We start from the raw sequence: 13,651 nt of genomic DNA on the forward strand, positions 1-13,651 counted from the left end.
CTAGTGGTGATGCATTGGATGTTGATGATGATCATGACACTCATGTGCAGGCTAAAAGGCAAGAATCACGGACTCTTAGTGGACCAGAGACATCATCTGGTAGTCCTTGGTCTGGGAGACTAAGGAGTACCTCTACATCTTCGAGTGCACCTAGTAGCACTACAGGTAAAGACAAAGGAAAGAATAAAGTGTCAGAAGGCATTGATGCAGTTCTTGATGGAGACTCCAGTGGCTCAGAGAGCTTGGATGATGAGCTTGGCATTCCTTCAGTGAGGACTCCAGGTGTGCAGAGAGCACGTGTTAATGCAAAGACTCCATTGAGCGATCCAGTGGTACGCAGGTCTAGCAGAGTGAGATACCCTGTTAAAAGATTTGGTTTTGAGGGTTATGCAGCTCACCATTATGCTTATATGGTGAAACTAGTTGAGGATGTTGAGGCCACATGTTTTGAGGAGGCTGTTGGTCATGCTCATTGGGATGCAGCAATGGATGAGGAGATGGCTGCATTAGAGGCCAATAAGACTTGGGATCTAGTATCATTGCTGAAGGGAAAGAAAGCTATTGGATGTAAGTGGGTTTATAAGATTAAGCACAATGCAGATGGTTCTATTAGCAGGTACAAAGCTAGGCTGGTTGCAAAAGGCTATGCCCAAACATATGGCATAGATTATGATGAAACCTTCAGTCCAGTTGCTAGGATGGCAACTGTCAAATGTGTGATTGCTTTGGCAGCAGCCAAAGGTTGGAGGTTGCAGAAAATGGATGTAAAGAATGCCTTCTTGCATGGTGATTTGCAGGAAGAAGTGTATATGGATCAGCCAGCAGGTTATGAAGATTTAGAGCATCCCACGTATGTGTGCAGGTTGAAGAAGGCACTCTATGGGCTCAAGCAAGCACCTAGAGCATGGTCTGACAAGATCAGAGAGTATCTTGTCAATATTGGCTTTTATGTTTCTGATGCTGATCACTCACTTTATGTGAGAAAGGGAGATGCAGGTTTGGTCATCATAGTCATCTATGTGGATGACTTGATTATTACAGGTGATAGTGATAGTGGGATTGCTGAAGTCAAGGGCTGTTTGAAGATGAAGTTTGAGATGAAGGATTTAGGTGAACTAAGGTACTTCCTTGGCATTGAGGTGATCAGATGTGATGATGGTATATGGCTGTTCCAAAGACAGTATGGCTTGGATATGTTGTCCAAGTATGGTATGACTGCATGCAAACCACTTTCAGTCCCGTTGGAGCATAATGTAAAGCTGAGTGCTGATGTTGGGGATGAGATAGAAGACCCTACTATGTTCAGGAGGATAGTGGGGAGTTTGATCTACATGACCATTACAAGGCCAGACTTGAGCTATGCTGTTGGTCTTGTGAGTCAGTTTATGCAAGTACCTAGAAAGCCACATTTGGATGCAGTCAGACGCATATTGAGATATGTGAAGTCCGCATTACATTATGGACTTTTCTATGAGGCAGGTACAGATGTACAGGTGTTTGGATACACAGATACAGATTGGGCTGGTAGTATGTCTGATAGAAGATCTACCAGCGGATACATGTTCTCTCTTGGTAGTGCAGCAGTTGCATGGAGCAGCAAAAAGCAATCTACAGTTGCTTTGTCGAGTACAGAGGCTGAGGATAGAGGTGCTGATGTTGCAGCATGTGAGGTAGTATGGCTGCAAAAGCTATTGGCTGATTTGGATGTCCAGGTGGAAGGTCCAGTTGTCATTTATTGTGACAACATGAGCAGTATACAGTTGGCTAGGAACCCTGTGTTCCATGCCAGGACAAAACATATTGAGGTACACTACCACTTTGTGAGAGAGAAGGTACTAGCAGGTGAGATTGACTTGGTGTATGTCAGCACACAGGATCAGATAGCTGACATCTTCACGAAGGCCTTGGGTACAGAGAAGCTTCAAAAGTTTCGAAGCTTACTTGGAGTTGCAGAGATGCAGTTGAGCTTGAGGGGGAGTGTTGAGATGACAAGCTCAACACATGCGGACATTGATGATGGACCGCCTGGTTAGATGGGTCCACACGTCTACACTTAGCACATCGGTGGTCATTATGACTCTCACATGGCCACTGACTCATTACTTATTATATTCAGGTTGTTACACCTATTTACAGCTAGCATAGTTATAGCGCCAGTCGACTAGTGTAGTCGGTTATGCATTGTTTGACTTAGTAGGCCACTTTCCTTGTATGTTGTATCTTATCTATACTTTGTGTACATTGTAAAGTGTGTGGAAGAAGAAGAAGAAATCAGCAAGAAAACGTTTTGGCCTCCATCTCTCTTCTTGTCTCTTGAGTGAGCTTCTCCTTGTGCATTCTGTGTGTGTTCGGCACAGCATCTTGAGCAACCCCCTCCACCACGCGATTCTTGACATTTGTCACTCAAGGTTTCCATGAGAGAATCATTTTTCTTTTCTTCTACTCTCTCATAGGGCAGCTCATACATGTATGGCTGGGCTAATGAAACTTTATAACAAAATGTTTTCATCTCTTTTGAGTTCACCTCCCTGTCAAGTTTTAGCTCCTAGGTTGAAAATCCATACCTCCATTGTCCTCCAATCATAAAGGACACTTTGTCCTTAAGGTCCTAATTAACCAATGACTAATGAAACTTATACATATTGAATGCTTGTGGCTTACCCTCCATGGTGTGGATTGGAATTTTCAAATTAGGGATATCTAAAGGATTAGGCAAGGATGGGATAAGGTCAAGAATTTAGACCATGATTGTGAATGGTTTTGTTGATGTGTCCCATTTTCTTGCATTTCATGCAAAGGAAACATGTTAAGGCTGCCCGATGTTATGTAGGGATTCATGATCTAATGATTTCATTCAGGCTTCCAATAGACTGCTCCATCTAGCACATGGTGAGCTACTCTTCTCACTTGCTCAACGTAATTGATTGTCCTTTAATATCTCTTGTCAATTCTTGGAACCTCCCTTGTCATGTTTATAGGGCTAACAACTTTCACACATTCACCCTCGTCCATATAGGGCATAGATTTTCTACTTCTCTCAAGCAAGCTATCCTCAATTCACATTACTTCACCAAAGTTTGTATTTATATCCTACAGTCTATGATGAGGTTTTCTAGATAAAAGCAAGGATATCTTTTCATCATGGATACCTTGAATGAAGTATTTGGATATGGCATAAACAATGAGTGGCTCATCCTTGAAGATCCTTTTCCTAATGCTATACAACCTGATTATATGGTTTCTATTCAACTCACCACTCCTCTACTCAATGCTCATTAGTTCAGCAACCAACCTATTCCTATAACCAAGGGTGAAAACTTCTTGATAAAAAGCCAATATATCATTAACGTTAGTAGCAATTACTAGATCTAGTGTGCTGAACCAAGTCATTGCCATTCACGGCCTTGGCCATATGGTGGGTAAACAATAGCCTGCTAGCATCATACATTTTCTCAAACCAATCCACAAAGTCATAGACATACTCTAAGTCACTAAATCTATATATTTTCTTAGTTATATAAGTTAGGCTTAAGTATTCTCCCTCCTGCTAGCATCATCTAGAAACTTGTTACTCAACGTCTCTTTGACACAAGCATTAGGATCAATTTTTAAGCATGCTACATGAAGTAAAATTTCCATGTCCATGGCATCTCCTTATCACTACTATTGTCATACTTGATGGCCAATTTATCATTGAGCTCCTTAACTTTATTCACTATTCATCAGACCGACTCCCTTAGCATATCCTTAGAGATAGTCAATAAGTCTACATTTGTTAATACATGTACAAAATGTAAAAGATCATATTAATTTTGACAAATTTCTAAGAATATGCAATTAGTTTCACACCTCCCGTGAATGCATAAACACCATTTAGGTAATTGAATAAAATTAAGTACAAACTCTTCCAACTAAGTTTCTACCCTTCATTAACTTGCAACTCCTCACTAATGTCGTCTTTGTCTAGTTCTAATGTCCTTGAGCTTTCCTCATATGAAAAAGGCCTCCACTTCGAGTTGTGCCCATTCTTAAGCTTGCCAACCTTCCTTTTTCTTTTCAATACTTTCATAATATGTCAATGTGGTTTTTCAAAATCCAAAATTTTTAAGGACTTCATGAATGGTGGACATTATGACCTCATCTTCAGGCCACTTACATGTAGATGGTGCTACACATTAGTATCTAAATCCATTGCAATAGTAGACCACTTGACTTGATCTCCAGACTTCCAATTAGTCATAGTCATCAAGTGCAAATAGAAGGAATTGTTAATAAGAAAATATTAAAATATATTCATAGTCAACAATAGCCATGAAAAGTTAAATAATGTCATTATCAAAATACTCCAAATACAAACTAATTAGAGTTATATCAATGATCAATGGTACATTCAAATACCATCAAGACAACATGACTTAATATGCAAAGACCAAGAGACATCATGTATTTGACACCTAAAACCTTGAAGAAACACTACTTTCATTGGCTAACAATGGATATTACTCTTTTACATAGAATCGTACTACACCAACCTAACATGAGAGAGTAGACCACACAATCACAATATGCTCCACAAAATAGTTCCTAGTATCTATTTAATTTATGCTACTAAATGGCCTTAATATTTGGACATATATAGTGGAAACTGCCTTAGTTGTCAAAATTGTGTCTTACATAAAAAATGGGAAATTCGTAATCATCTCAAACTCCATTGGTAAGCTACATCGAGCTCACGCATTCAACTTAGCAATTTGAATGGAAGCATATATTAGCACAACCAATTGTCACTTCATAAGATAAATGGATTTACATGGGGGTCATAACTTGGATGGTATTCTAGTCTTTAGTTCTCGCACATCACAACTTGGATGGCATTCTATTCTTTAGTTCTCGCCGTAAAATTTTCCCAGCTAGAGATTTAGGGATTTCATAAACAAAAGTGACATGTCGAATCTTTTTATAAGGTGCCACCTGAAAATTCAACAATGGCATGTTAACTCTTCATATGAAGGAAATTTAAACAAAATGTAAACCTTACATGCCTTAATTCGATTATGGTTTTTTATTTGAAGAAAATAGCAATTCCTAATTTAAACAAGGTGTAGCATGAATGTACCCTTGATTCTTCAAGTACACCATGACCAAAGTTATAACATGATTTTTAGCAAGGGGTTCAAGCAAACACATAACATTTGTCAAAATAAATGTAGTCCATTTGCATGCCATATTTATCAACTCTCTTCTTCACTCCATTTCTCACAACTTTTCGACCATACTTACAACTAATTATTGAAAGTGATAATGGAGCATCTTTCAATAATGTGAAATGTGGCCCTATTTTCAATGAATGTAAAGAAACATCACCTATCACCAACTTGTAACACATTGATAATCTATCCCTGCTACCATCATACTTCATTGTACCACCCTTAGTGTTATCCTACTTTATTGGATATTTCATTAGGGGTTCACTTGGGCAAATAAATAGTAGGTAGACATGGTCACTTTACGCAACTTGCATTAACCTTGTGTGAACAAACATAAGACCGCATAATATCATGATCTTTTAAATTCTAATATCCTCCAACTATTTCTCACACTATTGCATGTGATCTTTTGGCCCTTAATTGAACAAAATGCAGAGTTGTAATTGCAAAGCTACATGGTTTTGAGTAGCCCCTTACAAGTTGAGCAATTGCAAGAAGCTTGAAGAAATAAACTCAAATGTAAAGCTTGGGAGTTGATATTCAACTCGATATGAAATTGTGTATTGTAGATAGAATATATTATTATCACTTTCTTGTGAAATAGCATATATAGATCGCAAATTATTAACCATCTAGTATTGCTAAATTGATCCTACTCTTGTGTTTTTAACCATGTCTACTTAACGCAAAAATCAATACCCTAAAGCTCTTATGGTAGCATGGGCCTGATGCAATAATTGAAAGGGAATATATGCAAAAATGTCTAATTTAGCTCTCAGGAAAAAGATATTATGGAGCTCCTTGCATGTCACTAAATTTGCCCCTTTACCCTTCTCCACCAACACAAAACACCCCCACACCCCAAAAAATAGAAGAAAGCAAGCAAAAATAAAAACCATAAATGCACTTTCATAAAGAAAACTAGGCTCTCCGCACCTAGACTCGTCCCGGCGCTTCGCGCCGGGGCGGGCGCGATTTTCGCGGCGAGGGCGGGTGCTGGACGCGTGGCACCCGCCCCCAACCTCCCCTTAACTAATAGTAAAGATAAAGGTAATACTCCCCTTTCATGTGACAAGTTTCTATCATTGTCCTTGTTATAATCTAATATTTGCCCTTATGCCATGCCGTTAAGTCTCTTCTACATGTTTATGTTGCATGGCCACTAGCAGTTTATGGGTCTGTTTCCTTGTGATAGATTGGAGAGTGTGGTTAAAACTTAATTACACGATTGTTTAAGGCCATAATAATGCTCTCAGGATAAGTAGCCTAAGTAAAATTGCTCCCTTTCACAACCTATTCATCAGTGGGTTCAATAACCGATGCTACCACAATCATACACACATCAATACCTAGAGAGTGACATGGCCATGATGTATGCATACAACCACATGGAGAATCATCGATGTGGATACATCAACAGCGACATCCCTTTGAAATTATGCAAGAAAACAGAATAGTCACCTGTTGGGACACAAAAGCCATCACAGCTGCCTCTGTGAGGCTGCTTCCTGTCCTTCTGACAACAAATGCCATTGGGATCTCACCAGCTTCCTCATCAGGAAGCCTGCACAAACAGACCCAGTTGTCAGTTACACTAAACTAACAAAGGTCTGCACAACGCCTTTCGAATTGAACTTACGGTATCACAGCTGCATCGACGATTTCTGGGTGGGACAAAAGCACTGCTTCCAGCTCTGCTGGTGCCACCTGCAATTTTCCACCAGTCTCTAGCTCATGTAGAACAATGATCCATCATAATCAGCACTGGTATCTTAACACACATGTATAACAAATCAGCTTCTCAAGCTGGCAAGGTGAAGCTCTAAAGGCCTCAGGGGTCAATGCACTATTAAGTTGTTGAGAATGCTTCATGATAACCCAGATTAAGTTACATGAACACATATCCATCAAGGTGAAAACCTGATATGCTCTCCTCAGAACAAGCAGACTTACTTACCTGCAAGCCCTTGTATTTTATTAGCTCCTTTATTCTGTCTACCACATAGAGATATCCATGCTCATCAAAGTAACACAGGTCTCCAGTATGTAGCCAGCCCTCGGCATCAACCGTCTCAGCTGTGGCAGCAGGGTTGTTATGGTAGCCTACATAAAGAATGAACTTAGGACCATGAGAACCATTCAGGTGAAGCTCGGTACTATTACTTCTGTGGACCATGAGAATGCATCCCTTGAGTGTTTAGTCCACATACTAGACCAAAGGTGGTCACACAGAAAATGCAGATTCATAACCCAGTCAATGCTCATCTTGTTTGCTGCTCAGAGAAAGAATGGGCAATAAAGTGGAGGATATCAATGTAAGGAGGTGTCAATGGTATGATAACTCAGATGGCACTATGTTAGGTGATTCAACTGACTCAGGGCCTTTAAACAATCCACAACCCCGCTTTAGGCTATGATCAGACACAGACACGTATAATGCATGCACTGCCATGAGCTAAACGCTTATAAAACACTTTGAACTGATCTTTACCTTGCATAATGCTTGGCCCTCTCAGCCATAATTCCCCTTTCTCATTTGGTTTCAGAAACCTTCCAGAGCTTATATCAAAGATTTTTGCTTCTGTATTTGGCACAAGCAAACCGACCGAATCATAATGTTCCATTTCCTCTTCAGTAGCAGCCATTGTTCCCATGGCTGTAGATTCTGTCAGACCGTACCCCTGGACAGCAAACAGGCCACTGTTTCTTTCCGATGTTTTGCATTGGCGCTTGATTCTAGCACACAGAATTGTGAATTTGGCTACATGAATTGCTTAGATCACCGTCATTTATTCAAAGTTAGAAGTGTTTACATGCGAGTCAGATACAAAAGACCTTGGAGGCTTACCTGTTTGATGTAAACCTTTGGAAACCGTGCTTTGAATGCTGTGACTAGCTCTTTACTGAGAGGAGCTGCACCACACATGGCTGTTTTTAAGGAGGATAAATCGAATTTCCCCACCAAGTCCATCTTTGTGAGAGCCAATAGGATTGGAGGCACAGCAGGTAGGATTGTTACTTTGTAGTGCTGTATGAGTTTTAACATGTCTATGAAATCGAACTTCGGTGCCATGACAACGCTGCATCCCATAACTGGTAGTGCACAAGAAAACAGCCCCAGTCCATATACATGAAAGATTGGAATCATACAGAGGTACACTGATTCAGGCCTGAGAATGCCACCCTCTTGGCCGAAAAGAATGGATACCAAAGCAATCAAGTTCTTGTGGGTCATAATCACCCCTTTACTGGTGCCGGTGGTTCCTGACGAGTACATCAGTGCTGCTGTGTCATCTTGCCGAGCGGGGATTGCTGGTACCAGGCTGGGATCTGCAGAGAGAAGCTTGGCTAGAGTGATGGTCCGACATGGCCATGCCGGCATTGGAGGATGCGAATCCTGTGTTTGGACATGCGATAAGAATGATTTCAGCTCTGATTGTACCGATGCAGGGTCTGATGACATACTTTGGAGCCGAGAGGCGAGGTTCTGGATGTCGCCCATGAGTGTGTCAGAACCTGGCTCTGGCAGAAGTACGACAGCCATGGGGGGGCAGCCCTTGAGCTTGGGGAGGAGGGAAGGGGTGGTGTAGACGAAGGCAGGGGAGGCATCGGTGACCTGCTTGGCGATCTCAAGTGGCGAGCTGACGGGGTTCGCGAGCGTGATGACGCCGCCGGCGAGCATGGTGGCGATGATGAGGACAGGGGAGTGGATGGAGTTGGGGGCGAGGAGGAGGGCGACGTTGCGGGGGCGGAGGCCGAAGGAGGCTAGGCCGGCGGCGGCTGACCGTATGCGGGAGCGGAAGGCGCCATGGGAGAGGGTGAAGCCAGAGGCGGAGTCGACAAAGGCGGGCCAGTGGGGAGGGGGTTGGGGGGAGAAGGAGAGGACGAAGGCAGGGAGGGTAAGGGAAGGGTCAGAGGGGAGGAGCACCTGCTTGCGTTTGCTGTGGAAGGTGAGGCTCTGAGGGCAAAAGCCGCTGTCATCCATAGCTATGGTAGGAGGCATCCTCTCTCTCTCTATCTCTCCCCTTGTGTATGCTCCCTGGTCTCCGTTGCCTGCAGATGCTTGCGTTCTCTCTTCTTCTGGTGCAGAGCCCTTGAATGCCGTCGATGCTACGAGGTCTGTCCCTGTCGCTTCAAGAAGACAATCGATCCCTGTTCTCCTATGCTCTGTTTTTTCAGCTATCCTTTCTTCTTCTTCTTCTGGCTTTCTTTCTTTCTTTCACTGTCAGTCCACTCTCACTGAGGCGCAGCCAACAAGTCCCGTCAGCAGACAATGCACGTGCGGCAAAAGAAAAAGCGCAAACGACCAAGTCAGGCCACAACGAGTGAATGACACGTGCGCAGTGTTCTCTAGGAGGATTTTCTTTTTCGAAAAACTCACAAACGACACTGACGCATGCGACTCGCGAGTGGAAAAGGTTCCGTGTGAACTTTCAAGTTTGAACGACAAAGATTTCTTATACATCACGGTGTGTTCTGTGCCATAGTCTCAGCAATGATGGGCTATCATTCCAACTTCCAAGTATATGTTTTTGCCTTTGTCTTGGCAATTTTGAGAGATTTATGATGTAAAGTATTCGCCTTTGATTATGTGACAGATAACGTTTTAGTAGTTGCTCAGAGTTTACCTTTCAATCATCGTCATCTGTACTCTAACCAGAATGATCGGATTTTGTTCGGCTAGTTAACCTTAGGTTTACCTCACAAGGGAAGTGTCATGCCGTTACCCATAGAAGACTGACTTGAAGGTTCCTAATTGACCTAACAATCACCTGTCAACAACTAACTCACATTCGGAGGAGTCCCTCGAGAGGCTTCTTGTCCGGAAGGAGCAACTGCCATTATCCTTGGTTCATGGAGTACAACGTTTTTTTTCAGAAGCAGACTAACGATTTATGAAATCCCTCACAGTGCTCTGGCACAGTCGCCATACCTTTCCCCTAAGATAATTTATAGTTCGGGATCTAAGACCAAACCCTAGGTAAGTCAGCGAATCGGCCCTTCCTAGACTTTCTTCCTAGTGTTTGTTTTTTGGAAAACCTCTCGATTAATCGAGACCACCCTACTATAACACTGGATTTGTCGGGAATCCATCCACCCGCTTTCCTTTCTAAGTTATCTAATTACCTACCATATTACGCGAAACATATAAAAATAGCTTCATTAATTAAAAAGAAATCTTATATGCATAGTTGTTCGTTTGCATAATTTACTCACGGATATACAATCAAAATAAAAAAAATTCATTGATTATGATCCATAATGTGTGTTCTCCCGCCTATATAGGAAAAAAATTATAATTTCACGTATTGCCTCATCCGACGCATCTGCACGTAACTAAGATCAAATCCACCTATAGCTAGCGTTTTTAGGTGTCCCAAGTAGAACTCAAGCCATATAAGGGATCAAGTAGTTCTTAGGTGCATAAATGATTTACTAGCCAGAGCCCCCCTGGCACCCTATCCACCTCCTACTTAATACAATCCCTCTTAGGAGACCTCTCACCATTGGAGCCAATCCATTCTTCCACGGCAGTAAAAACATCCCATCTTGGTATGAGGATTCAACACCTATCCTTGGGGGAGGTATAGGGATCCTCAATTTTTATTTGTTCCAGTACTTAATTCAATCAGGAACTAATCTAGAAAATCACAAAATAATATTGATGTCTTCAAGCAATTATGACTTCAATCAATCATGCAACTTTCAAGTGATGATTAATCTAGTAGCAATCGATACTTGAATTTGACATAATGAACTCTTTCCCTTCGAATTGAAATAAGGGTATCTAGATTTTGGGGTCTCTAACTTCCCAGTTTAAAATTTATTTTTAAAATCTTCTATCAGAGCTTCTAGATTAAAACTATATCCTTGGTTATTTTCTTTAGGATTTCATTCTTAGTAAATTCGTCTTGAATTCTCTAATCTTGTTTTCTATGGGATTAACATTAAAATTCCTCATGATTTCTCTTGAGTTCTAGGTTTTCATAGTTCCTCTAATAGTTTCTAACCTATAAGATGTTCTAATTATTTATCAAGTGAATACTCTAAGATCGTAGCATTTCTCAAGAGACTTATCTTATTTCTATTAAATTCGAATAGAATTTTTTAGAAAAACATGTGGTATTGCAATTGGTAAAGGATTGTTATTCGTGCCCGTGACTCCCTTAGTGACTCCTATGCTCGCAACTCCGAATTATGTCTCTTCGTCTTGCGGAATAGAGTCTCCTCCTTCTCGATCGATGTCTCGTACTCATCAAGATTGCTATTATCCCTCTCTTCTTGGTCATCCCCAAGCCCTCAATTTATAGTTTTGCAAGGGGAGGGGGTAAAAGAGAGGATGTTTGCTTTTTAGTATTTTTCGATGACAAAGGGAAAACACTTTCTTTTAGCAATTTTGATGACATCATTGATGACGTCAGAGAGGGAGCTCCATTTTTGTAGTGTGAAAATAAAAATTTATGAATATATGGACAAGCACCGCATTGTGCATCGTCGGGCAGTCGTCACTCCAAGGCTTACGACTAAGGTGACGGCCAAGGCATAGACCTTGGTATCTTGGCCTTAGCATACTTGGAAACAAGCTACAAAAGGCTTCATTGGCATCATTGGCTACGCGCAAGAAGCTCCCATTAGCTTATAGAAAAATCTTCCCCGAGAGATTGTCCATCCCTTCAGTATTGTCACCCAAGTGTACTTAACTGCTAAGTGACTATCCATTAGGCTAGTTCTTTTTGTTATTCTATACTACAAACATAGTTTTAATAAGCTAGTCTTGGGAGGGTCTCCCAAGTCTTTCTTCTATGAATTGGCATATAATACCTCATTAATAATAATTATTATCTTTATAATGAGAGTCGGTTTCATAATTAGAGCTAGTTTTTTTTAAATGTTCAACATAAATCAATTTTCTTTAGAATATATACACACATTAAGTTCTTAACTTGAAAGAATACATAATCTTGTCCTGAAGTATACAAGTCCTTCGTCAACAGAGAAGTTAAGATACTTTGTCTTAAGCTTAGAATTTTGTTTTTTATTCTGAATTTCATTTAGCATTTGTTGATATTTGGGATCATTATTCACCTTCTCCTTGGCTAGCTCGATGATGGGATTGCTAGGCATTGATATCATTGTAGTTAGTGTTTGAGCTCTAGGAGGTTCTTCTAAGATAAGTGTATTGAGAAATGATTTGCGGCTTAAAGCATCTGCAACTACATTCTCTTTTCCTGGTCTATATTTGATCTTAAAATCATATTCTTAATAGACTTCGATCCATCCATGTTGCCTCATATTTAGATCTAGTTGAGTGAAGATCCATTTAAGACTTTTATGGTTAGTTACTAATGAGAATTTCTTTCCAAGTAGATAATATCTCCATAACTTAAGAGCGTGGATAATTGCAAGTAATTCCAAGTCATAAGTAGCATAAATTCTCTCGTGAGTCTTCAATTTTCTGGAGGAATATGCTATTGGATGTCCTTCCTGCATGAGTACACATCCCAAAGCAAGAGAGCTCGCATCGGTCACCACTTCGAATTCCATTGATCGGTTAAATAGGGTTTCTATGCATTTTTTCCTTAAAAAAACGATAAATACGCACAAAACATAGAAATGGGGGACAAACCGAGGCCAACCTCGTGCTTTGCCATCGTTATACATTGCACAAACATAGATATAATTTTCTCTAATTTTCCTCAGCCCGTTTCCTATTTTTCCCTATTTTTAAACCCATTTTTTCCATTTTTGGATATTTTTCCTATTTTTTAAATAAATAATGACCGAAAATGAAAATTGATTGTGGGCTTGGCCCTTAGGTTCATTGACAGCAAAAACTCAGATTTAGTTGGTGTGACATATCATATTTCTCATTTATATAGCAAAAAACCCAATTTTACCCTTAAAACGCATGTTTTACAGGTTTTAACATTAATTCCGGCCATGTAGCCTTATATTTTCTGATTTTCAGGTTGTAAACAGTTGAAACTCATGGCAAACAATATCATAATGAACTTTCATCCCATATGAACAAGATTTCATAAAGCAAATAGAATAAAAAGATCATTTTTTCTTTATAAAAATAGCATTACCGCTTATTTTCAAGTCTCGATTTCTTGGTCTTGACTACGGGACTGATTTCCAGCATGCATTTAATGCTCAGCATCTTCAAGAACAGCACTCTTCATGTCGTCATCCATCCGGAAGCAATCCGGTCTCATCCGGACAAGCTTTCCTCCACCATTCTTCATTGTCTTCTTCCACACAAGAACAGCCCCTTAAGGGAGAGAGAGGGAGGAGAGAGAAAGACTAGAATTGGCTCTCTTCATTCAGGCCACCATTGTACGGACGAAGACAGGCGATAAGATCAGCCAAGAGGGAGAAGATCAGCCCCAAGATCGGTTGTATGGGGTACTCACAGCCTGCCATCTCCATCTCCATCCATG

At 40.7% G+C, this 13,651-nt stretch overlaps 1 protein-coding gene across 1 annotated transcript; it reads right to left on the reverse strand.

Annotated features, from left to right (window-relative positions):
- Window positions 1–4,624: 4,624 nt before the first annotated feature.
- LOC148030212 (beta-phenylalanine coenzyme A ligase-like) lies at window positions 4,625–9,414 on the reverse strand. The gene is made up of 6 exons (XM_087686481.1): window positions 8,056–9,414; window positions 7,699–7,888; window positions 7,165–7,310; window positions 6,847–6,914; window positions 6,669–6,771; window positions 4,625–4,971 (listed from the first exon to the last, which is right to left on the reverse strand). Exons 1-6 carry the CDS (start codon window positions 9,208–9,210, stop codon window positions 4,858–4,860), a joined length of 1,776 nt encoding a protein of 591 aa, XP_087542607.1. The 5' UTR covers window positions 9,211–9,414; the 3' UTR covers window positions 4,625–4,857.
- Between the last annotated feature and the right edge of the window lie 4,237 nt (window positions 9,415–13,651).

Source organism: Lygodium microphyllum, chromosome 10 (genome assembly GCF_053477565.2).
Source record: "Lygodium microphyllum isolate KBCC chromosome 10, Lygodium_microphyllum_v1.1.10, whole genome shotgun sequence".
Classification (NCBI taxonomy): domain Eukaryota; kingdom Viridiplantae; phylum Streptophyta; class Polypodiopsida; order Schizaeales; family Lygodiaceae; genus Lygodium; species Lygodium microphyllum.

What these genes read in the sequence shown, in the direction of transcription:
- LOC148030212 (XM_087686481.1), bottom strand. Translation starts at nt 9,210, where the DNA reads ATGCCTCCTACCATAGCTATGGATGACAGCGGCTTTTGCCCTCAGAGC. An exon ending in AGGGCCAAGCATTATGCAAG is followed by an intron (nt 7,311 to 7,698) that starts GTAAAGATCAGT and finishes TTCTTTATGTAG; the next exon opens with GCTACCATAACAACCCTGCT. An exon ending in TAAAATACAAGGGCTTGCAG is followed by an intron (nt 6,915 to 7,164) that starts GTAAGTAAGTCT and finishes GGAAAATTGCAG; the next exon opens with GTGGCACCAGCAGAGCTGGA.